This window comes from Lytechinus variegatus, chromosome 13 (assembly GCF_018143015.1).
Source record: "Lytechinus variegatus isolate NC3 chromosome 13, Lvar_3.0, whole genome shotgun sequence".
NCBI classification, from domain to species: domain Eukaryota; kingdom Metazoa; phylum Echinodermata; class Echinoidea; order Temnopleuroida; family Toxopneustidae; genus Lytechinus; species Lytechinus variegatus.
In genome coordinates, this window is record NC_054752.1 from 24,093,163 (window position 1) to 24,120,182 (window position 27,020).

A 27,020-nucleotide genomic window follows, 5' to 3' on the forward strand; every position below is an offset into this window, starting at 1 on the left:
TAAGAGTGCTGTGCTGGAGTAATCACTATCGACCATCAAATTATGCGGTACAGAGCTCATCCGGAATATATAAGAAGGTAAATAGATTAAGGTTAAAGGAACATCAATTTCTACATTATTATGTTATTCAATATTTTAAATTTAATGAGAAGTATACCAGTTATAATCGTTTTAATGTTCGATAGGCTGTGCTGATGAGTGTCCCCTATTATTTGGGATCTACCTATTTGCATTATAGGCCTATTAGTTATAATATTCAAGTTCTCGTCGGAGATGACTGGAAATGCAGTAATGTATAAACGTTTGTTTCCTTTAATTTTCAATAAATTTAGACGACCTTAACCCCATTTAGATTAAAATTCACAAACTTCTTCTTTTTTTTCCTTCAGCGATAACCCTGGAGATGTTGATCTTTGATAACTTTGTTTTGCTCACTGTGTGTTTCTTTCTCTTCTGCGGAGATACTGGTAAGAAAAATAATTAATAATCCTTTAAGAAAATCATTTCACAACTATATGAAGCAATCATCCATATATTCTATTTACTTACTTTATTTTATATAGAAAGATGCCTATTCGAACCTATTTCTGAGATACATTATAGCCAATTAAATGGGTAAGATTGAAGTTACCCTTTTAAACTTGATTACCCCTGTGAAAACCCTTTTTTTAAAATGGTTCAGATTTCAGTGTTGATACCACAACACCGTCAACGTTCATTGACCCCTTATGATCTTTGACCTTGATTATGTCCTGAAACTCATGCAAAATGATCAATCATACTTGCTTACCCTTAATGTCCAAGTGCCATGAATTAGATCCATAAACTTTCAAAGTTATGATGACATTTTCAGAGATACCCCCAACATGGTCAAACTTCATTGACCCTTAATGACCTTTGACCTTAATCATGTAACCTAAAAACCCAAGCAGAATGATCAGTGATAAATGACTATCCTTATGTCAAATTTTCATTAACTAAATCTATATACTTATGACGGCATTTAAAAAAAAAACTTAACTTCGGTAAAGATTTCAATTTCGACGACGCCGCCGTCACCCTCAGAAAAGCGGCGCTTAAAGTCTCGCTATGCTATGCAAAGCAGGCGAGACAAAACATTGGGCGGGCTTGTTTTTCATTTAGGGCATCCGTAACTAAATAACTATTATATGCGATTACTTTCCTGTTTTCCAGAATCAAAATGAAAGTTGGTTATGTCCTTTTCGTTTTGTAATGAAGAGTCCCGTGGTTTAAAGGTGACATATCATCATGAATTCTGAATCATTCTCGTACAGACAGACACGTATTGAATGAGAAACAAGGCGAGTTACGGCTGATATGGGGAAATTCAATAAAACAGTACGAGGTTCCAGCTTGCAAAATATCATTTTATCTTTATAATTAAATATATAGTAAACCTCGGAAATATGTTCTTCTACTTCATGTTTTTCTTCTTCTTTCTCAGTCCTCCTCTTCATCTTCACATTCTTTAATCAATAATCAGCGTTGTTTACATTTTCAAACGTTGTTAACTTCGGCAGGTCGTGTTACAGACACCAACTTGCCCGCAAAAGGTTATGTACATTCTCAACTCCCTGGGACATTTTTCTTTAATCTTGTCATTACTCTCACTTTAATTGATTGTTTACACATTGAGATTGATGAGCATGATAAATTATAATGGTGTATTATATTCTGTTGTAACAATATATCATAATCCTTTATACGAGTTAGTTTTATATCATGAGGAAATGCTTATTGGGTTATAAAAACTTTGAACGAAACTGAGTCACAAGAAACTCATCATATTTCGGAAGTGAGTGCCCGGTAATGATAGTTCAGAGCAAAAAACAACATAACACAAAATTTGTCGGCGAAAAATAATCGTGACGAAACACCCCCTGATGAGAGAGGGCTTTTGATTTATCTTTGATCAGCTGTAATATACCAGGGTTTCTTTTCATTAAGACTGGTTAACATAACGAATGCACAAGTTTTATTATGCATCTTCAGCATTTCACTATAGTTGATAAACAAAACCGAAAACCACATCACGCTCGATGGCATAAGCGCCGTGCTTGGTATCGAACATCTGACCCTGATCAGGTCGGCCTATACCTTAGGTTACTCGACCACATGACCATACATTTATTTGAATTAGAAATGACCTAACATAACTATGTATAAGTTTTTACATTTTTCATTCTTTTTAATTAACCATGTGAAATAGATATTCAACACCCATCGTTGAAATTTTTCATTTTCATTTCATTTCTTGGTTTTTGCAACATTTTTCACAACAAAATTCTGGACAAGAAAATATATATCTGAAATTTGACATCAACATAATGGACAATAGTTTTGTATATAAATCATCAAATATATCTTACATAAATGAAAAAAAAATATATAAGTGGTATTCTCTATTACACAATAAATAGGATGGTTGCGAGGGTCGTCAGGGAAAATAAGATTTATTTCATATAAAATAAATCAAAAGTATTATTAAGATCACATTAATTTCTGAATATGTGATTTTCATTTCATAGAAATCATATTTTTTTTTATTTACATACTGGGGCTGCATGCAACCTCAACAGATAAATTCATGTATTTTTCATATTCTTAAATAATTCCAGATGCTTGGAGGAGAAGAAGACGCCGGGCACCAGTCCCAAGTCACCCGCTACCACATTACGAACCAGGTTCGTGAATAATTAATAATGATAGTAATACTAATATTTCGCCACCGTATAAGGTCAGTTTAAAATGGTTATATAGCTAGTGCTGTTCACTAAATGCATTTTACAGTAGTTGTTTAACAGTTTAAACAAATGTTTAAAATCTTTAAAACACAATTAAAGTTTAAATTTAACCCAGGTTCTGAACCCAGGATTAAACTCTGGTCTAAAGTTGTGGTAAAACTATGGAGAGCCAATTGTGACACAAAACTCTAACGATACAGGTTTGGTTTATGACAGAATTTGGCACTTCAACTATATATTCACGGCAATCAAATTAATAAAATATTTTTCTTTGTCATTAAAGCATGGAGGAAAAAAACTCCTAAAACACAACATGGTGATGTGAAAATAATACACACAAAATCTTGAGATTTTTGGCTAATAATAATTTTAGCATTTAGTCAACCTGACTTCCGAATAAGGGACATAATCTTCAATAATTCAAGCATAGGTGTTTACACCGTTGAACAATTTGGTGTAAATTTCATACAATAATCAGCGTTGTTTACATTTTCAAACGTTGTTAACTTCGGCAGGTCGTGTTACAGACACCAACTTGCCCGCAAAAGGTTATGTACATTCTCAACTCCCTGGGACATTGCAATTGCTATAGACCAACTACTGTATTGGCTTTTGTATCACACCCTATACCGGGTAAAGAGTGGCCAAGTCTAGATGGATGCTCTTCAAGGAAGTTGCAGTGTCCCGGTGCGATTCGAACCTCTGATTTCAATGCGAAAGTCAGAACAAACACACCATGATATTTGCACAGGTGTAATTAATATTTTATCTCAATCTTAATTCTTGAAGTCATATTAGCCCACACTTCATTTTTAAGGGTATGACTTTGTTAATTTGTTTTTATTCATTTTACCATTTAGTATAACATTCCCATAGACAGCAACATAATGCTACGTAATTTCACAAGAAGACAATCGTGCTTCATTAAACAAAATTTTTCGCCAGAACGTGCTGGGCATCCATAAATAAAAGAATTACGCTGTCAAAAGAAAATAATTCTTAATTGCAATTTCCAAAATAAGAATCTTGTCTTGGTTTTTGTGATACAATGGCATTTCATTTTTGCTATGATATAATGACATGTTATTGTGAACATCTATTTAGTTCAAGATACAACGGCGCCGACCTTTACCTATTGTCCGAATGACATCGGTGATTTTCCGACCTCGACCACATCGAGATTTGTATCTTGGGAGATTCCGACGGTAACAGATGACCTCGATACTTCGGTTACCGTGTAAGCAGTAAAGTGTTTTAGTGCACAGTATAATAGGCCTAATGCCTCGCTTACATTTGCTACGATCATCGTACGATGGATTAGTTTAAGATTTTTGTGACATCGTAGTTGGCTACGATTTTTCTTTTAACCTTATTTTACGGCTACTGTGCGATTTTTGTGCTGGGCACCGTAGATGACTGTAAGACAAAGCCATACAGAGACTGTATGGAGATCGTACGATGTCCCTCACATTTATTGAAGTGCTACGATTTTAAGATTTTGAAAAAAATATATATCTCCGGGTTAATCATCCTACGATGATGATGAAACATGAAAATCATACTAACATCGTGGGCCATTTTAATTAGCAAGATACGGTCATCGTAAGGGCAGACATCCTGTATGATCGTAAACCCAATGTAAACGGGGCATTACCGTGATTCGTGTGAGAAACGAGTCAACAAGTAATAACTGAGGTCTATGTAGACTACAACTTGAAAAAAGTTCAAAAGGAAACATTAAAAAAATGAAATTACAGAAAACTGAAGTCGTTATAGGGCAATAGGAAATAGGAACATTAACAAATATTTTATACGTGAATTAGGAGACGGCAGTGTATGCAGTAGATGGGTGGCAATACATTTTTTCTAAATTGAATAAAACTTAAGGGTCATATATACATGATAACCAGATCTGGGCCCCGTTGCGTAAAAGTTACCAATATGGTAAATTTGCGACACAATGGTAACTTGAATGTAATCCTTGATTTTGATTGGCTGTTGATTAGCGTTACCATCGTAGTTACCATTGGATGGCAAAGTTACCATAATATTTACTTTTATGCAACCAAGCCCTGCATCTCTTTTTATACACCTATTCTTCTTTCTTCCTGTTATTCCTCTTTTCTTATTTCAAAACTATGTTTTTCTTCCTCTATAATATATATTTCAATTATTCAAAATCACAGGGGCGAACCTTTTGTTACCTCGCTTCTGGTTTGTGGTACATTTATGTAATATTCTATTACAAAATTTTTCGCTAGCTCGCGACTATTCAGAAATTTTCTCACATACGCCATGATGTGTCCCTACCATATTTTTACTCTTTATGGATAGAGAAGGGAGGAAATAAAGAGGGGTGTGAGAGAGGGGGGGGGGGGGGGGAGGGAGAGAAGAAGGGGGGGGGGGGATTCTCGAGTCTGATCATGCATAATATTGGTAAGGAACTGTTTGTAGGCCTATTTTATTGCGGTTATCCTGTTGCTACAACGAATACAATATGTTTTATTTAATTTTTATTAGCGGAGTATCGGGCGGTTCGTCCGGATCACTATTTTCAGAAGGAAATCACACTATCGTATATACAGCCACTGATGAATCGGGAAATACGGCAGAATGTATCGTTACCTTTACTATAAGCGGTGAGTAAATTAGAAATCTGAGGTCAAGGGTCATCGGGTAAATGTTTGCAAACATTTCCTGGGTTTTCAACCCCCTCGTGGAGCGTTGTGGCCCAGTGGATTAGTCTTCGGACTTTGAAACAGAGGGTCGTGGGTTCGAATCCCAGCCATGGCGTAATTTCCTTCAGCAAGAAACTGATCCACAATGTGCTGCACGCAACCCAGGTGAGGTAAATGGGTACCGGTAGGAAGTAATTCCTTAAGAAGCTGTGTGCGCTATGAACGCCTAGCTTAGCCGGGATATAGGAGCGCCTTGAGCACCTAACAAGGTGGATATGTGCGCAATATAGATATCCTATATTATTTTTATTATTTCTAATCTCCTAGTGCTTAAGTTTAAGTTTTTTTTTTTCGTTTCGATTGATTGCCTGCCTTTGGAAATCGAAAGAAGACTAATCAATTTACGAGATAGTAAATTTTCCTAATTTCAGAGCGAAAGTTAAAAATGTCATCTGTAATATTTGATACTAGAAGTGGTAATACTCTTTTATTAATTTCGAATTCACATCTTGGATGAAAACCAAAATTATCTAGGATTATAGGCTACAAGACTTTGTTTGAGATTTTATTATGTTTCATTGGAATTTGTGAAACCATCAATTTGGTGATGTAGTGGCTGAATCAGAAGGAGATACGACCCATTAACCAATTGCACATACGTATCATGGATTACTCATCTGAATTTATTAGATTTGACTGGGCCCGTCATATTTAAGAGCCATATTAACAAGCATTTATTCTTATTATATATATATATATATATATAAGTTTTTTTTTTGTTTATTTTCTTTTAATCTAGTTCTGCGATGCCCACTTCTAACTCCTCCTAACAACGGTAGAATTAAAGGGACTTGCTCGAGACTCAAGGATTCTAGATGTGATTTTGAGTGCGATCAAGGTTTCAATCTTACCCACAATGCCCCACTTTGTATTGTCATGAATTCAGATGCATCATGGGATGGACCTGTTCCTTCATGTATAGGTACTGATAATTAGTATTAATTTGATAGCCTTGATGGGGCGGCAACTCATGGTGGCAGGGAAAGACCATTTTTTTTCGAAGAGAAGAGAGAGAGAAATAGGAGAAAAGAAAAGAAAAGGGGAAGAAATATAGAGAGGAAAATATAGAAGAGTATAAAAAAGAGTGGTCTGGAAATTGACATTCCTGTAGTTTTGTTTCGTAGTACCAGTAGTATTTGGTATTTATTGAATCGAGAGAAATAACCGCCCAGAAAAACAGTCCCAAGACTGAAGAAATCCAGTGTACATAAAAAAAAATCAGAACACAATGATCATTATAATAATTACAAACAAAATATAAAATAAATTCAAATAAATTTGTATTCTTGCCCTCACCCTATCAAAATACCCTGACATCACCTCAGGGTGGGGCGATCACTATACTCATTGACATTTAGTGTGATGAAAACGGGGACAAAATTAAAAGAGTGTATAAAGGGATACAGCTGGGTTACTTTGAACACAACTCTCGAGAAATAAAGATATTTGTAAGCAGCAAAAACACTGTTTGAAATTCTATACAACACCGTTTAATATACATGAACCCAACAGTATTTGTTTAACAGTTATAAACAATAAAATATGCTTGATTTATTCAGAAATACATATTAAAACTTTTTGTTTAAGATTTCGAACCCTTTCAACCTTCACACAACTACAATAAGATTCATATATTAAACATAAATTTATTGAAAAAAAATAGACAGTGTTTTACATCCTCTTTGTACGGAGGCTTTAAAGGGCCATTTACGTGACGAGATATTTGATCTTGCTATTTTCTTTTCGAAATAGGCCTACGACTACGTAGTATAAACGACACTGGCCATATAACTACATAATTACATGTTTTTAGTCGACATGTAAGGAAGTTTAAAGTGCCATCTAAACTCTTAAAACAATCAGTCAAATTGATTAGATCTGTAGTCAGCTGGGTGTAACTGATAAATCTAGTCACATTTCTGACGTATATTCTCGTCAGAAATAAGTTTGTTCTGGTAAAATACGACTAAAAATTAGTCAAATATATGACTAGAATAACAGTTGCGGTGGGTAAGCGGTGAGTAAATTGGTAACCCGAGGTCAAGGGTCATCCGGTAAATGTTTGAAGGCATATCCTGGGTTTTTCACCACCCCCCCCACCTTCTGGTCCACCAGTGAGGCACCCTCGTTGTTTTTTCGTTTCGATTGATTGCCTGCCTTTCGAAATCGAAAGAATAATCAATTTACGAGATAGTAAATTTTAAGTTCAAAACGTCATCTGTAATATTTGATACTAGAAAGTGGTAATTCTCTTTTATCAATTTCGAATTCACGTCTTGGATGAAAACCAAAATTATCTAGGATTATAGGCTACAAGACTTTGGTTGAGATTTTATTATGTTTCATTGAAATTTGTGAAACAATCAATTTGGTGATGTAGTGGCTGAATCAGAAGGAGATACGACCCATTAACCAATTGTCCATACGTATCATGGATTACTCATCTGAATTTATTAGATTTGACTGGGCCCGTCATATTTAAGAGCCATATTAACAAGCATTTATTCTTATATATATATATATATATATATATATATATATATATATATATAAGTTTTTTTTTTATTTTCTTTTAATCTAGTTCTGCGATGCCCACCTCTAACTCCTCCTAACAACGGTAGAATTAAAGGGACTTGCTCGAGACTCAATGATTCTAGATGTGATTTTGAGTGCGATCAAGGTTTCAATCTTACCCACAATGCTCCACTCTGCATTGTCATGAATTCAGATGCATCATGGGATGGACCTGTTCCTTCATGTATAGGTACTGATAATTAGTATTAATTTTATAGCCTTGATGGGGCGGCAACTCATGGTGGCAGGGAAAGACCATTTTTTCCGAAGAGAAGAGAGAGAAAAGAAAAGGGGAAGAAATAAAGAAAGGAAAAATATAGAAGATTATAAAAAAGAGTGGTCTGGAAATTGACATTGCTGTAGTTTTGTTTCGTAGTACTAGTAGTATTTGGTATTTATTGAATCGAGAGAAATAACCGCCCAGAAAAACATTCCCAAGACTGAAGAAATCCAGCGTACATAAAAAAATCAGAACACAATGATCATGATAATGATTACAAACAAAATATAAAATAATTTCAAATAAATTTGGCATTCTTGCCCTGATCCTATCAAAATACCCTGAACTCGCCTCAGGGTGGGGCAATTACTAGTCATTGACATTTGGTGTGATGAAAACGGGGAGAAAGTGGACAAAATTAAAAGAGTATATACAGGAATACAGCCGGGTTACTTTGCACACAACTTTAGAGAAATAAAGATTGTGTAAGCAGTAAAAACACTGTTTGAAATTCTATACTAACACCGTTTAGTATACATGAACCCAACAGTAGTTATTCAACAGTTATAAATATGCTTTATTCAGAAATACATATTTAAACTTTTTGTTTCAGATTTCAAACCATTTAAACCTTCACACAACTACAATAAGATTCATACATTAAACAGAAATTTATTTAAACAAATTAAACAGTGTTTTATATCCTCTATGTACGGAAGCTCTAAAGTGCCATTTACGTGACGAGATATTAGATCTTATTTTCTTTTCGAAATAGGCCTACGTAGTAAAAACGACACTGGCCATATAACTACATAATTACATGTTTTTAGTCGACATGTAAGGAAGTTTAAAGTGCCATCTAAACTCTTAAAACAATCAGTCAAATTGATTAGATCTGTAGTCAGCTTGGTGCAACTGATAAATCTAGTCTTTTTTCTGACGTATATTCTCGTCAGAAATAAGTTTTTTTCTCGTAAAATACGACTAAAGGTTAGTCAAATATGACTAGACTAACAGTTGCATCCAGCGGACCCGACTATCTACGTGACGAGATATTTGGTTTGCCATGTCGACTTAAATAGTCTACATAATAATAAGGAATCAAGATGATTTGGCAAGATTTAGTATTTCGCAATAAACTTCTATACCCTTGACAAAACTTTTTATGCCTTTTTCGAGATTTGGATCGAGAGATGATCAAAGGGATACACGCATATTTCAATATTTTTTCAGGCAAGCAATCAGTATTTTTTCCTGCCATTATCATTTTTAAAATTTTATATAATGATGCTTTAGGTTTACAATGCGAAAAAGATGAAGTGCTTCTCCCGAACGGTCAAACGCTGATATTCAACCAAACGGAAGTAGGAAAGCACGCCAATGCCCCGATCATCTGCGCAACAAGCAACGCAGGTTGGTGAGATGATGAAAGACATTTGTGCGAGGGTGCATGCGTGTGCGTTCGTTTGAGAGGATGGGTCGAAGGGTGTGTGATCACGTGTACGTGGGTGAGTTCTGGGTGCGTGAGGGTGTGTGTGTGTATGGTCGGGTTTTTACCGAATGACGTGTAATTAGTCAGATATGCATCTTGGCCGACCTTATCAATACGTCACCATGGCGGGAAAGAATTAACCGGTGCTCGAACCTCGAATCTATAATTACATGCATCAACTTCCCAAAGATGCCTTGAATAAAGGCGCCTAGCACGATACAACATCCTTCAACACTTTTAGCTGTAGGTCTAAATATTTTGTGAGGAAAGCCATAACATATATAATCCAAATGAATAAAAATAAATCATGGAGTATTTTTCTTCCGTGTCCAAACACATGAAAGATGACAATAAACCTCATGAAGAATGAGATAGGAAAGCCTATTTAATTTAGGGGCAGGCAGGCCACGTAACTGATATTAACTCCACGTACTCTTCATGATACATCCCATAATATTTCAGTGGGAGGGGCAAGTATGAAACAAGACCCTGTACGATCACAGTAATGTAAAGATACACCTGCCGTCCATTATCAATCGAAAGGTTAGGGGTCTTGAATTTTTCCAGCCTTATTTTTTTGTCTACATTAAAAACGTGATGTGAATGGTTTTTAATCAATAGATCTTTTCAAACTCTCCAAACAGATCACTTTCACACTGTAAGCCGTCTGTGTTATTACAACGAGACAGCAGGGGCTTCATGGCGGGATCCTTTATATCAGCAATGCTTGACCAACAATCCAACTGTAAGTAGTTTAGATTCGGTCTTATTTGCCTTTCGGTGATCCCGATGACCTTCGACTCCCGTAAGCTCCCAGGGTCAAGCTTTTGCCGTGCGATGATCGTACGATTTTACGGGCTCTCTTAAGCCCCTTTCACAATTGGTGGCGCGACTGCTTACAACCGTTGCGATTGTGTGCAACATATATTGTGACCAAATGATCGCAAACGATCGCACGAGCAATTGTGAAAGCCCCTTTACGTGCATCGCAGTCCCTACGATTTTGATTAGTGTGGAATTTGGAAAAAAAACAAGAAGTTGTAATCCCGTAGAATCATTCATCGTAGATGTTGTAACGCGATCATCGCAGGAAGAATCGCAATCCAAGATTGCATGTGCGGCCATGTAGTGTGGCATTCAGGGGGCGAACTTGAACGATTTTGTTCTTAGTGTGAATAAGCCAGTTCGTAGTTCCTTTCTGCGCATGATCAAAAGATTCTACACATGATCAGAAGAAGCTCATTTGTACTAAAGTGACATGGTGGTTTAAAATCTAATTAGATAAGCACCAACTTTGATGTCTTGATTATTCTTTTGGATTGTCGTTTTCATTTACATCCACAAAAAACAATGCTTCCACGAACGACTGGTATTTCACAGTTTGTCAAGTACATTGTTTCAAAGTAGGAATGCAACAAATACCTTCATTAAGTGTTCATTGGTGTGCTATTCTAGTCACCATGGTCTATTCAATTTCTTCATCCTGCTATGTAAGGCAAGCTTATGTAATATCGTGCTTTGAAATCTGCCTATCATGATGAAAGAAATGAAAGGTCATTTGACCACAATTGCCCATGAAGTAACTACGAACTGGTCTATTCACACAGAGTGATTTTGCCTATTAAGTTTCATACGATCATGAACTCTTTCACAAGGGTAGTTCCGTAAGAAATGTTATTGCTATTTTACACATTCCAGAATGGATCTAACGCCAACTCCAACAAAACTCGGCCTTCTACCATCGATGCTCTCATTTCGAACCCCGACAACATCCAACTCGACTTCGTTCCCTCACTCCTTGAAGATACCAGTCTCACGCCAAAGGTAAAACAAAAATAACGGAATAATTCCTTTCCACGAAAAAGGCATAAATATTTTTAAAAAATATTTTAATTGTTCTTTTCTATTATCGTTTTACTTGAAAAAGAGGATAGAGAAAAATATAATATAATCATTGATGATATGATGCTTGGATGAAATTGTTTTGATGTCCTTGATCATTACTTACGGATTTAAACAAAAAGAACGATTTCTTTCATAAATTAGCACAAATTGGTTAAGTGAGATTTAAGCATTTCTATTAAAAAAATTTCTTGGAGCAAAAATCAGATTTAAGAGGTATGATGCTCTCCTCTCATATGTTCATGCTTTCGTCAGGCGTTCCCCCGATGATACTATAAGAGCCTTTTAAAAGATAATACATAGCAATTATATTTTTAGATGTTGTTTGTATGGGTTTTTTTTGTTGGGGGACGTTCTTACTATATCTTGTAAAAGTCAAAGTGGGTGTTTTGTATTGAGAGTTGAAAACATTTAAAACAAGAAAATGCCTTTTAAAATGTTATTTTTTCTTCCATAGAAATATTTTATTCAAAATCAAACATTTCTTTTCTTACAAAAATATCAAGAAACAAACATGATATAAAAAAATGTTTCATGAGGAATGAAATGTATTAATATATGACATTTCTAAGAATTCTGAGCCCATTGGAAAGGTTATAAGACATCATATAGTCCTACTGGGTTTCTGTACATTCGGATTCCTGATTCCAGAATAATATTACGCCTACTTTTAATCCACATTTAGCACGTCCTATGACAGTCACCATCATCAAAACACTCTAAAACACAAATGTGTCAAATTGACCAGATCAGTCAAATTTTTTAATGTATTGTATTCTTTGAGAAATGCGATATAAGAAAACATTAAAATATGACTAGAATATCAATTACACCTAGGTGATGAATTCATCTCCATGTAGGCCTTCTCACTTTTAACCAACAGTCAGGGTATAATCCTCAGTATAGCCTATAAACCAAACTGCTACATATGGCCGTACACACATTTTTTGTCCGCGGGGGGGGGGCAGAACGTACCCGTATCATGGTATTGACGAAACTCAAGAGCGAGGGAGCAAGGCGACTGCGTTTTTTATTGGGGCACTTTCGAATATTGTAAAGAGAAATTGAAGGATTCCGTGAACTCTCTCGGTGAATCTTGTCAAATATTCTGTAAAAAATTAGAGTTTTCAAAGTGTAGTTGTCACCGTGTATGACCACCCCCCCCCCGCTGTCTACTGCCATTGTGGTACACAAATTACCACTGTCGAATCTTACAGATATAAGCTTCGACACGGCTAGAAACGCCGCATGCAATGTCATTCCACTTGTAAAGTTGATGTTTAGAAAAGAAGACGCAATCACTTGCTCCATTTTGATCGTTAGGCTGGCCAGGTGCCCAGTTTGAATAATCGTATTGCGTTCCATCCGTCCAATCCGGAGAATCTTCCAGAGCGCGATCGTGTAGGCCGATCCACACCCGTGTGCCTAGCCCCGGCTTCGCAAAAGCAAATAAAGAGAAAATAAAATTGTTCGATCTTGCTGTCAGATGTGGATGTGTGCCCCCGTAACATAAAGATTGGGGCTATTTTCTACGATTAGTCACACTGGCGTGTAGGGGCCCAAGGTTCGCCTGACACCCCCACCTTGCAAACCTCCACTTATCCATTTATCTTTCTATTATCATAAGTAAATTAATTGTACATTTTATGTAAATTACATTGTTGTGCCCAAACTCTTGCAAAATGTTTTTATAAACGAAGAATGCCTTCTAACTAAAACGAAAAAAGGGTGACCTTCATTTCCGGAAGCACTTTCCCATTACTTTTTGACAACTAAAAGAGGGAGGGGTTTGGATCGTAAACGTCGAAAAGTTTCGTGACTAAGAAAAAAATTAGAAAATGAAAGAAATGGGGTGAAATATATAATTATTTTATCAATATTATGTATAAAGCTATTTAAAGGCTTAAATTTTTGCTCGCTCGCAGCTTTAAGATATTTTTGCCTTATACGCCATGTCTGACCATAGGCGGCGGAAGCGGGGAGGACGTGTCCCCCCTAAATATCTAGTTGAAAACCTTTTTTTTTCGTTTCAGTTTTGTTTCCTGCGTCCCCCTAAATTTTTTGCTTGATAGCCTCCCTTTTTTTGCTTGTCAACACATTTTTGGTGTTCCCGCCTAAAATTTTTGGCTTCCGCTGCCAATGTGTCTGACCCCTAATTTGTTGTCTTATTATGACACTGGTAAAGCTCATCTCTATCTCCGAAAGCAATTGCCTATTTATCATGTTTACCGTTCACCCAACTAAAAAAAAATAGACCAAAACAAAATCACGGTACGCTAGCGATACATACCCTTTTGGATCTTAGTGTCTCGTACATGACAGAGATGAAGTCCATCTCGTCTTGGGAATGGATAGAAACAAGGTGACCCACAGAACTTGAAGAGGTTTCCTCGCCACATGGTGTAGTGAAAGTTTGGCAGGCTAGCTCGGCATCAAAATGGGTCATGTTCTCTGAAGAAAAGTATCTAAACATAAGATACGGTGGCATATAACGAATATATAGAAGCCCAGTGTAATATACAACAAGTATATACATTTTTACAGATCACAATGTCTATAAAAGTGTAATTTGTCCGATTTCAATAATAAACTTAATTTGGTCGGCAAATGTTCTTCTTTATTCTTTCTTTTTTTACACTTACCCCTCAGATTTTTCCACTACTTGCCAAAACATGGGGAAGGGGGGCAGTCGCTCTGCCCCCCTCCCCTGAAGCGACACCTCCGACACAGACACCCACCCTCTCGTGCAATCATACCCACGCATAACCCCATTCACTGTATTTCTTGTAAATTAACTTTCTCTGTAGCGACGTTTTGTTCCGAATCATTGCAAAGCGGCCTGAACCTGATTCGGTGTAAAAGGGAGGGTGTACTCAAATCAAGTAAATAAAACCTCACTTACATATGCCATGAATTGTGTATAAAGGGCAAGGGGGTACCCCCAATGAACTACAGCGGTGTTTAGTGCACAAGCTGACAAAAATCTATATACAATTCCCCCCCTCCCAGCATGCCAAGTAGGCCTTTAATCCATAAACAGAACACAGTGCGCTTATACAATGCGTATAAAAAAATTACACTTAGAAAAAGTCCTGTAAAATCATCGTACATTTGTAATATCCGAAGATTTTCCGCATTTTAACATTGTTACAGATCCATTAAAGCAAATGACGATATAACTGTCGAAAAATATTTCCACTAGGGGGAGCACCACCTACTTTTAAAAAGTTGGTGAACAACGATTTGCGCAGAACTTATAGTTATGCAAATAAAAGTAGACATCAATCATGAAGAACAAATGAAATTTAGCAAGTTAAATTGATTTGAAGATATTGTTTTACCTTTCTAAACTCGTTTCCTTGCCCAAAACACTACGAAGAATGCCATTGTGCCCCACCCCACTCCCCCACACACCTAGGCCACCGTGACGATATTTGCTTTATACTGAGCTGTGATTTTCATGAAATGGCTTAGGCTTGATTTTCATTTTGTTAATCATTGTCATGCTTGGGAAAAGTGTGGAGAAACAAGTATTAAATGAAAAATGAAATAAAAATCCACTTTTAGTGATATAAAAATAGTGAAAGAATGTTGAAGATGTCTGATATAAGCTTTTGTTTAGATTTAGTTATGTCCTTAGATCCAGCCGGCACAAAAAGGGTAAAGGTTGTGCTTACTAAGTGTTAAAATTTTAATTTTAATTGTTACAAAATGCTTTCATGTACCTGTTTTATTTTATTATTCAAAGTGCAAGGGAAATGTATGAGAAATGTTTCGCAAGGAATCCAAGAATATTATGTGGGAAACTTAACCACATGTTGTATATTTTTTAATTCACAGGGCTTTTTCAAAGTGTAAACTTTTTTTTATACGCACTGTATAGAAACACACGTAGTAAACGTCGCCTTATAAAATACTAATTTAGAAGTAATTCAACATGGAGAAAGGTCTAATTACGAAGACAGAAGCACTAACCTGTAACAATTGTCATTAAAGCCAGTCCATAGCGGTGGGCATCCACACATCGCTGCATCCACTCCAGAAAACCTGACGACGGACGGACCGACGAAGAGAATCAACGCCCAAACCGAGACGAACTTACCGCGTCCTTCCATGATCATACCTCAGACGATAGTTATCTGACTGTTTGCGGGAATAACTCAATGAAGACCGTCGGTGAAACGTAAACTGCCACTGCGTTATTGTGATTGTGTTATTTATAACTGATATCATGGAATTATCATCCGTTGCATCTGCGGGATCTTTGCCACACCAGGGAGGAATGTACTTTCCCAAACGGAATTTAACAACGCCTTAAATTGGCTCGGAATAATTTGCGTCATTTTTTTTTATCTTGTTGCTATATTTGGGTTGCAATGTGGCTGTGCGAGTTCACAGTCCTCAATTGAAGAAAGAAAACTAAGCTGACGTGATGAAAATCATATCCCAAATACCAACCAGTTTTCTGCCTAAAATTGTCATTTAAGTCGAGGGCAGTAGCTACCCTTTCTGTTTATTAAGTAAATTTTAGATTTCCTTCAGTGGATCCGATTCTAGTTTCCATGTTCGTGTATTTTGTTTGTCAAGATCCGGTTTCAGTCTCTGACAATGCACTTTTTGAAACATAAATATTATTTGAAATCGAACACTTAGAAAACATTTCCAGGAAGATAACCTATATAGTTGTCACTTAAGTTTAGTTAAACTGTACTGTAAACCACATCAGCAATTGTACATGCCACCATGCAAACCTTCAACAACATCTTTCTTTTCTTTCTTCCTTCCTCTCCCTCTTTTGTCTTTTCTTTTATGTTCTCATGTCCCTCTCCGACTCTCTCTCTTTTATTTGGTCCGCATGGAAGGCCAGCTGAACATAATTATTATTGGTGAAGCTGACGATGGGTTATCCAACCGTCTTTTGTCTTAAGTTTGATCTTTTATTTTTTCATCTTTTAACTTCCTTAACATATTTCAATCATTAATCTTGTTTTAAACCAATGTTTAGAATTTATTTCATTATGAATGCATATGTTACTCCTTTGTATCTCTTTACATGTATATATATATATATGTATTGTTATGTATTTTTATGACGGAAATAAAAAAACGAACAAACAGACAAGTATCGTCCTGGACTGTGGACACGCAACATAATCATCTGCAATTTTTCGTCCGCTCCAAATTACCGGACGATCTGCTGTCCCGGTCAGAGGCGTCGATCCAGGGGGGAGGGGGGGGGGGAGATCGCCCCACCAATGAAAATTTTAGTGGGGCAAACATATCGTTTTGCCCCACCAATAATTCCGGATGTGTAAAATTAAATAAGATTGTAATGTTACACAAATCCGCAAGCGAAATTGATATGCACAACTCGTTCTTTATTTAAAATCGTGCTCAAAATGTCCGTTTTTCAGAGTAGAATATAAAAATTTTCAGCTCGCGCTTCGCATCACTTCTTTAGCAATAAACCCATACTTTTCATGATTAAATAGGTGAATAGCAGAGGCGTCGATCCTGGGGGGGGGGGGCAGCGATCGCCCCACCAATGAAAATATTTGGGGGCAAACACATCGTTTTGCCCCCCAATAATTCTGCATGTGCAAAAAATAAAATAAGATTGTAATGTTACACAGAAATCAGCAAGTGAGATTGAGATACACAACTCGTTCTTTATCTAAAATCGTGCTCCAAAGGTCCGCTTTTCAGATTGGAATACAAAAAATTTTCAGCTCGCTTTTCGCGCTCGCATTAATTTGTTGAGATATGCGTCTCTATTTCGTGAGTCATATATATGTATACACACACACATAAATATATATGCATATATATATATATATATATATATATATATATATATATATATATATATATAGGCATATGTATATATATATATATAGGATATGTGTGTGTGTGATCGAGTGCCTTTGGAAAGTTGGTTCGTGATTTTGCCCCCCCCCATCTGAAAAATGGATCGACGCCCCTGGTGAATAGAATGTCTCGTTTTCAGGTATACCTCAAAAGAACTCACGCTTCGACTTGCAATGATATTTGGTTGGATATACATCTTGTTTTTTTTTTATCAAACTCAATTTTCTTCAGATCGAAATAGCAAATTTTTCAGCTCGCGCGCTTGCGTCTATTGTTGTCTTAGTTGCCCATCTTAATCATTGTTACGAAAAATGCTTAGAATATCAAGCTTTAATGTCAGAATATAAAGAAATTTCAGCTCGCACTCGGACTATTTGGGTACGGTAGTGCGATATGTATCCTCCTCATGAGTTACGACAAACAGTCCTAAACAGGTATATACCTTTTTCATGTTTTCAGGTCAATATCAAATTTAAACTCGCGCTTCGCGCTCGCATTATAATTTGTTGGCGAGATATGTGTCTCTTTCTCATGAGTCATATATATATATATATATATATATATATATATAAGGCCTGTGTGTGTGTGTGCGTGGATGTGTTGTGTGTTCGAGCGCCTTTGCAACGTTGATTCATGATTTTGCCCCCCCCCCCAATCTGCAAAATGGATCGACGCCCCTGGTCCCGGTCCACCAACTTTCGACAAAAACCTCTCGGCCGTCCATTATTTAGTGCGTTAATTGAATTAAGCGTCTACGCAGAGATTGCGAAAATACGCTGTCGAGAAAAATGAAAAATAACTAACCGGTAACAATTGCTATCAAAGCCAGTCCATAGCGGTGGGCATCCACACATCGTTGCATCCACTCCAGAAAACCTGACGACGGACGGACCGACGAAGAGAATCAACGCCCAAACCGAGACGAACTTACCGCGTCCTTCCATGATGATACCGCAGACGATAACTATCTGATTATTGGAGGGAATAACTCGATGAAGGCCGTTGGCGAAACTTATCTAAAATTGTCGCAGCGTTATGATTGTGTTATTTATACTTGATATCATGGAAATTATCATCCATTGCATCCGCAATATCTCTGTGACACCAGGGAGGAATACACTTTACCAACGAAATTTAACACCATCCCTAATTGGCTTAGATTAGTTTGAGCCGAGGGAAAACTAAGCTGACGCGATGAATATCATATCCAAAATAACATTTTTTTTTTTTTTGGGGGGGGCCCACAAATTTTAATTCAAGGCGAGGGTAGTAGCTACTCTTTCTGTTTATAAAGTTTTACATTTCCTAAGAGATTAGATTTTCTTCAGTGGATCCAATTAATTTTCATGTTCAAGTATTTTGTTTTTCAAGATCCGGTTACAAATTTGTTTTTCAAGATCCGGTTATAAAGAAAAGTGGAACACCTCTAGCAGTCTCATCTGCATTACTCGATTCAATATAGCAGCAGTGCTGCCTTTGAAAACTACTATAAAGTAATTATTCATAGAAAACACCATTCGCATAATGATACAATACTACGTTCGTTGACCCGTAATGATATTTGACCTTGATCATGTGACCTAAGACTTGTCAGTGATACTTGATTACCCTTACGTCCACATTTCATAAACTATATCCAAAAACTTTGAAAGTTATGACAGCAATTTAATTATTACCTCCAACATGGCCAAAGTTCATTGACCTTAAATGACCTTTGACTTTTGTCATGTGACCTGAAACTCGCACGAGATGTTCAGTGATACTTAAATGATTACTCTTATGTCTAAGTTTTATGAATCAGATCCATAAACTTTGGAGGATATGATGGTAATTCAACAAATACCCCCAACTTGGTCAAAGTTCATTGACCCTAAATACCTTTAACCTTGATAATGTGACTTGAAAGTCAGGCAGGATGTTAAGTACTTCCTGATTACCCTTATGGCCACGTTTCATGAACTAGGTCTACATACTTTTGAAGTTATGATAAAATCTCAAAAACTTAAACTTAGGCTAAGATTTTGATGCTGATTCTCCGAACATGGTCTAAGTTCATTGACCCTAAATGACCTTTGACCTCAGTAATGTGACCTGAAACTCAGTCAGGATGTTTAATGATTCTTGATTAAGTTTCATGAACTAGGTCCATATACTTTCTAAGTTATGCTATCATTGCAAAGACTTAACCTTCTGTTAAGATTTGATGTTGACGCCGCCGTCGGAAAAGCGGCGCCTATAGTCTCACTCTGCTATGCAGGTGAAACAAAAATGTAAAGATTATAATTTATTTCTCGCTTGTTTGCGCTTTGCGAGTGACTATTTAGAAAATCCCCTGCCCACGTATTCAATTCTGCCCTCCTCACATGTTTGACTCATTACACTACTGAAAACTAATATTTGCGATATTTTACATTTTTAATTGGTTTTAAGTAGTATTTCTAATCGACCATCGTATGCGAATGTTCTGCCCATCAAAAAGGTGTACTCATTACGCCCACTGCTGAACTCCTTACGCCTACTGATAGTACCCCCGTATACTAACGTTCTACTCCCTCTTAATCTTAGACTCCTTACGCCATTGATAGACAGTAATTAGCAGTGTTTCGATGCTTGAATTTTTTAAAGAGTCATTATTATCATTTTTTAAAACTTGTTTATTGACCTCCAGAAAGTTTTGGCCCTGGTAGATACGATACTTGACAAAGACAGTAATACCTTTGAAGACAGCCAAGGAGCGACGGACTCGATCTTGTCGTCCGTCAATGCTTTCATTGGTCGATTGCAGGCAACAAATGTCAGCAGCAACTTAACTTTCCGCGGCGAGAACGTCGTTGTAGCGGCGGTAAAGGTACAGAGAACAGCGTTCCCCCTTACGGCAAGTATTAGTGCTCCTAGTCGCAATGAGGACGATGACGTCATCACATTTTCATCCAATGAGGAGAGCGAGGAGACCGGAAAAGAAGAGGGATTATCATCGGTATTCTTGCCAGAAGAGATCCTGGATTTCTTACCAGGTGTGTGTTTCATAAAGCCGTTCGTAAGGGGGTATCTCACTGGGCTTGAAACTAGTTCGCGACTAGTTCGCGACTACAAATTTTGCTAGTTGCAGAGACGTCTCCGCGACATCTCTGAGACGTCTGATGAAAATTACAGAGTCTCCGAGGAGTCGCAAGAAGATTAAACATGTTTAATATTTTTGGAGACTGTTTCTAGTCTCCGCGACGTCTCCGAGAAGTCTCCCTCAGTTGCTGCGACGTCTCGGAGACTTAATGATATCCGCGACTGCTGAGACGTCGCCGCGATGTCTCAGCGATGTCTCAGAGACGTCTCAGAGACATCGCGAAGACCTGCTGGAGACCAAAAAAAAATTATAATACATTGCGGAGACGTCTCCGCGACAATTCTTCACACTGTTTGACCCACTTCAGAAACCACGTGACTGAACGCGTGCTGATATCCCTCCTCCTGCTCCAAGTCGGGTGTATGATCTTTCAAACGTTCCATCGAGACGTCTCCTTGGTGAGAGCGCTAGCCATTTTTGTCTCCGACGTCTCCGCGACTGCAGCGACTGATAAGTTGGAGACTGTCGCGGCGACGTCTCCGTTGGTGAGATAGGGCCTGATACGAATGACTTTACGCACGACGGGTGCTCCTTTCCCGTGCTAAGTGACCTATGACCTAAGAACTTGTTGAAGTCGTGCGTATAGTTGTACGTAACTTTACGAACAGCTTTATGAAACACCCACCAGGTAATATTGTGAGCGTTTTTCCTTACGTTTCAATATTTGCTGATTAGTTTTAATATAAATGCGAAATAAGATCAACCTTGGGGATAAATGGCCTGTGAGGCAATGTTTTTCTCCTTAACGTTTGATATATATGTACTCGGTGTTTTAGAGATAAAATTAAATGTCGATTAAGAAAGAATATTTGATTAAGATCTGCATCAATTGATTAATCGAAAGAAAAGTAATTGTAGGTGTATTAGATGGTAAACCATGAAGAAATATTCAAATTTTAAATGATATATGTCGTAAAACCCCCAGAGATTTTTTTTCGTGCTGTAGTGTGCATGAATTTGTTTTCTTCTTCAACTTCAGATGGGAATAATCACGTAGCAGTCAGTGTATTTGTATTAGATTCTCTCAAATTATTTGATTCGAACTCGTCAACCAACGAGGGATTGAAGGAGGACGCCATTTTAGCCTCATCCGTCTTATCTATTACCGTAGAGGGAGTTGATATTAAAAATCTCTCTGATGCAGTGGTTTTGAATTTCAAACTCAAAAGGGTAATAATTTCAGCTTTTCTACTTTTTAAGGCAGTAAATTTGTTAGAGCTTTAAGAAGCAGAATATCTTTGTACTGATCAGAATTTACAATTCGAGACAAATCAAGCAGTGCACGGCTGTATTCTATTTTCGATTAAAAGTATAAAATCATCAGACAAACGATGGAAAATTGTAAGAAAGTTCAAAATGTTTACCTATTTAAATACATCTTTAAACTTGTCGCTACCTTTGCTGTATATGTTGTCAACAGTTGTGCATATTGCTATCATTTATTATATAAAATAACAATACTAAGTAAACAACCCCCATTAACTAAAGAGTTTCAGCAAATGGGATGATTTCAAACAATTTGTGCAACTGAAATATTTTTGCTATTTTCACGAACCCTTTCACTATGGAAACAGGAATCTTGCATGCAATTGTCGCCTTTTTCTTGACACAGCCTTCAAATCAAAAGACGTGTCAATTCCAGATTATATATATAATTCCGCTCAACTAGCTCAATTTTGTTTAGTATTTGCACAAACATATCTATACACATACCCCCCTCTCACAAAGCCTTTTTCATTTCTTTTAAAAAATTAGGATCTTATACCGGACAGAACAAAAGATGAGATTGTCCCCCGATGTGTCTTCTGGAAAAGCTATAGGGGTGTGCCAGGAGGAGTGTGGTCTCAAGAGGGGTGCCAAACTGGCCAACTTTCTCATAGAGGATCGTTATCATGCCAGTGTACCCATCTAACAAGTTTTGCTGTATTATTGGTTTGTGTCTATTGTTCAGTATTACCAAGAACTATTGATGAATGATTGTCTACACTACAATAATTGGTGTATTACCCCCTTTTTGTCTTGTTTTAATTTTCTTGTCAAATTGGACCATTATAAATGAAATTTTGTTTCATGCCATTAAATAACCCATGTAATCTTATCTACTAATTGGCGTTTGACCAAGTTGATATTAGACGGATTGGATAAAGCCTAAAAGGAAACTAGACGATTTCGTAAATTGGCAAAATGGCGAATTAGACCAAATTTCTGACGAATTGGTTGTAAATGAATAAGATAACAACATATAGGATGTGACCTAGAGAAAACAAGACGACCTCAGAGGCCGCGGAACCAGGTGGGGGAGGGAGGTACCCCCATCGTTTTCAGCAACCATGCACAAAAAATGTGAAATTGCATCGAATTGCGATTTTTAGCATATTCAGCCCTCAACACTCTTGGCTCAACCCACCACTCCACTTTCAAAATCGTTCCGCGTGCAGTCTCTGAAGCTTTTGTAAACCAAGTGGCAATTACCTTTGTTTCAAAGTACATAAATGGTGTAATGAGCCAAAAAATCTTCAGGGGACCAGATGTGACGTATCGGGTAAAGTTTATAAAAAATGAGAGAAAGCGAGGCGATAGATAAAAAAATATCGACATTAAATTATAAAAATGCAATTTTGTAATAGATTTTGACTTCATATATAGAAAATAATTTAACTCACCCTTCTCTTTCAATTTTTCTCTTTTTTTCTTGGTCATGAAAGTATTAGGGGAGGGCAAGCGCATCCAAGCCCCCCCCCATCTGTACGCCACTGCAGTACATTGAAATATGTGAATGGTGACAATTAACGGAATTTATTATTGTTAATTTGTTATTGAAGGATACCAAAGGAGGGTTCAGTTCGACGACCCTTGATATCATTAGTATACTAGGATGCAGCGTTTCCATTATCTGTTTGATCATTACGATCGGAGTCCTTGCTGGCATAAGGTGAGATTGAAAAAATTAAAATCTTTCCAGCATCTATGTCTAGTTTCTCGACTTAGACGTTTACTTCTTCTCTTCACTAATACGTAGTTAAGCCTTAATAGTCTACATTGTTTGCATGGATAAGAACTCGGTAGAATGAACTAAGTTCAGCGATACATAGCGCATGCGCAAGTAAATACATATTATCGTCTGCTTACGTGGCGTAAGAAGTACTAGTCCAATAGTTGACGTGCAAACCGAAAAGCCTATTAACTCATCGTCGGTACAATGGTTCAAGCAATATAAATCATCTTGATCATACACTTAATATTGATACTTTAGAAAAAAAACTACCTAAAAAATGTCAGTGGTGAAAATTATATCTACACTGCGCATAATTCTCTTTCTCTCTCAAAAAAAAATCATTTTTCTTCTGTCTTATTTGGTACTACTTGGACATCGCGGGGGGGGGGGGGGGGGGGGGCAGAAGCTTGATGAAACTTATGTCCATTGATTCTCGTTCTCAATAATTCTAATGCGATTGCTTTCAAATTCTCAGGAGTTTACGTCGGAGGCTTCCCCAACAGATAATGATCAACCTCAGCTCCGCATTACTCGGTCTTTACTTGGTCTTTGTCGTTGGCGTGGACAAACCGTCCTGGGGACTAGGTTGCACAGTGATCGCAATCATGCTGCATTATTTCAGCCTAGCAGCAGTAGCGTGGATGGGTGTCGAGGCATTTAGCATGTATCTAATGTTCGTTAGAGTGGTGAACACGTACATGCCCAAGATGCTTTTGAAATCATGTTTCTTTGCATGGGGTAAGAATGAACACCTTGTACCATTCAATTCAAGTAAAAATGTAATCATTGAATTCAAAATAAAAGAAAAAGAAAGATGGGCATTTTAGTGATTTCAGACAATAAGGAATTATTTACGTTTCAGCACGTGAACATTCTCGAGATATCACTTGTAAGCATTACATTTTTTGATGAGTGAATAACTATTTTCCTCCTCATGAACGTTCAAAGCAAACTAACTTTACTAAAGAAAATATAAAATATCTCAAATATATATCTTCCCATGGAACTCTGAATCGCATGCAATAGAATCAAATGGAGGAAATCCAAGGCGAGACTGGTATTGATGATTGTGCAATAAAGTGAAAGTTAAGGGAACTCTAGTAACATGTATAAAGAATGAATATACATTGGTAGCTGAAAAGGGTCACTTAAATATTCATCAAGTAAAGGGTGAGACCTGTCTACCTGGTCGACTATGAGGACATGACGTGAAAAGAGGAAAGCCGCTTTATCATGATTATAGAATATGCATGGGTACAGGTCACCTCTTTACAGCTCTAACATGTTAGGTTTTTTTTAGCCTTACATCTCGTGCTCCCTTTTCCAGTTCTCCTATGCTTCGTTTAAGCGACTACATCATTTTTATTTGTTCTTGCAGGTTGTCCACTGGTTAATGTTTGTATTACCGTTGCCGTAGACCTGAACGCTTACAGAAATCCAGACTAGTAAGTTAACAAGATAACAATTTGACTCCGATGCTCGACCATTTTCAAGTCAGATATTGCTCCCAATATAGGCTTATCATGTTATGCACCCGTAAAACATGTTTGGCTTATTACGTCACTACACAAAAAACACACACACATGCACACCCACGCACCGTAAAAGTATACCTCATACAGTTGGCCCATTTTATGTCCCCCCCCCGGTATAAGAAGAGCTTTTTACGTCACTAATAACACACAGCATTTTTTTATGCAATATTATAAAAATGGGCATAATACTGTACCGTGCCGGGTATCGAACACAGATACGGCACCTCCATCATGTCCATTGGAATTAGCGATCGATTGCCGCCAAAAAAATGTTTGCGTTCCATGTATGGCAGTGAGTCCAAACTTCGCGCGTGTCCAAACTTCGCGGACGGTCATTATCTCCAAAACTAGCCAATATCCTTAAAATCTGACATCATCAATGTGAAAAGCGACCTAAAATTACCCTTCGCTGAAAGTTTCTTTAGGATTAGTCCAGTATTCATGAAAATATTGGCAAAAGATCGGCAAATTTGTCACCGTTAGCGCCCGTTTTGAAGAAAGCAACAAGCATCACGATATCACCATTTTACAAGCAGAAATCATAAAAAATGTGAGTTAAATGTGGTACTAACCGATTCCATAGCATTTTGCCATCAATCTGATATAAATATTTCACTTTTTGAGCTTGAGTCTTTGTTTAAATCTCCACAAAAGCTTTGGTGCGCGAAGTTAGGTCACACTTTTTCTGAACGGTTTTCCAGCACAGCCCGCATTCGCCGATCGGAATAGAATTTTGAGATCGCAATACCGGCGAAACCGCGTGACCTACTTTACATTTTCGTCCATGATTTTATAGTTTACGATCTTGCCGTCAATGTGGTAACTATTTCTTGAATTGGTTTTGTATAAATTATGAATAATTTGTGGACAAAATTAAGCCTGTTGAATATTTTTGAAAAGTGCGCGAAGTTTGGACACCCCATCATATGTGATTAGGGCAGTATTGTTCCCTCGTTGATAGATTTTTGGCCTTAAAGAAATCAGAGACTAGTGATCTGAGACATTTAAAAAAATGAAAATAAACATCTGCATAAAACCAGCATTTTAGTATTAATAGGATGATTAGTCACACCGATAAACGAATTAAAACCGTGCGATTGTATATAGTCATAATTTCTGTTGTGTCTTTTCAGCTGCTTCATGATTCCATTGGAGTCATTCTATTTTGCCCAGTTGCTTCCCATCGCCCTTATCCTCACCATCAACACAATCATCTTCACCATCGTCATCTACAAAGTGACATGTGGAAGGAAAATGACGTCGCTTACCAACACGATGGAAGACTCGAATGCCGCGGGTCGGCGTGCTGAGCTACTTCGCCGATTGCAGAACGCGGTTGCCATCGGGACGTTGGTCGGTCTAAGCTGGGTGTGTGGATTCATGGCGATCGGTGGCGCTCGGTTCTTCTTCGCCGTTCTCTTCGTCATTTTCACCTCTCTGCAAGGCGTTTTCATCTTCATTCTTTTCTGCATTCGTCTTCCGGAGGTTCGGCAACAGTTGATCCGTATATCATCCCGTGTCATCCGGCTACTGACGGGCAGAAGATTGGGTGGATCACGTGGAAAGAGCACAAGCTCCACGTCTTCACGACCATCAAATGCCACCATTTCGTACTCTACTGGAACGCAAGATACCGTCTTTGATGCCAAGAGTGCTGCGATCCCAAATGCTTACACATCTTTCCATACTAAAAAGTGACCGATCAGCACAGAGTCCACAATAAAGTACAAGAAAAAATTGCAAAAGGACAAATAATTAGTCATTGATTACTTAAAAACAAGAGAATTTGACTAGCCTTAAAGAGTAACTT

General features: G+C 37.4%; 2 protein-coding genes across 2 annotated transcripts; one reads left to right on the top strand and one right to left on the bottom strand.

Annotated features, from left to right (window-relative positions):
* Positions 1–27,020, top strand: LOC121425975 (adhesion G-protein coupled receptor G6-like). Its single transcript, XM_041622105.1, has 17 exons — positions 1–77; positions 390–467; positions 2,640–2,705; positions 3,870–4,002; positions 5,286–5,404; positions 6,243–6,425; positions 8,085–8,267; positions 9,594–9,710; positions 10,434–10,534; positions 11,488–11,613; positions 20,228–20,573; positions 21,660–21,850; positions 22,436–22,612; positions 23,503–23,612; positions 24,151–24,413; positions 25,054–25,120; positions 26,344–27,020. Exons 2-17 carry the CDS (start codon positions 404–406, stop codon positions 26,906–26,908), a joined length of 2,811 nt encoding a protein of 936 aa, XP_041478039.1. The 5' UTR covers positions 1–77; positions 390–403; the 3' UTR covers positions 26,909–27,020.
* On the bottom strand, positions 12,372–16,301 carry LOC121426953 (echinoidin-like). Its single transcript, XM_041623370.1, has 3 exons — positions 15,667–16,301; positions 13,982–14,156; positions 12,372–13,126 (listed from the first exon to the last, which is right to left on the bottom strand). The coding sequence occupies exons 1-3, from the start codon at positions 15,810–15,812 to the stop codon at positions 12,887–12,889; spliced, it is 561 nt and encodes a 186-aa protein (XP_041479304.1). The 5' UTR covers positions 15,813–16,301; the 3' UTR covers positions 12,372–12,886.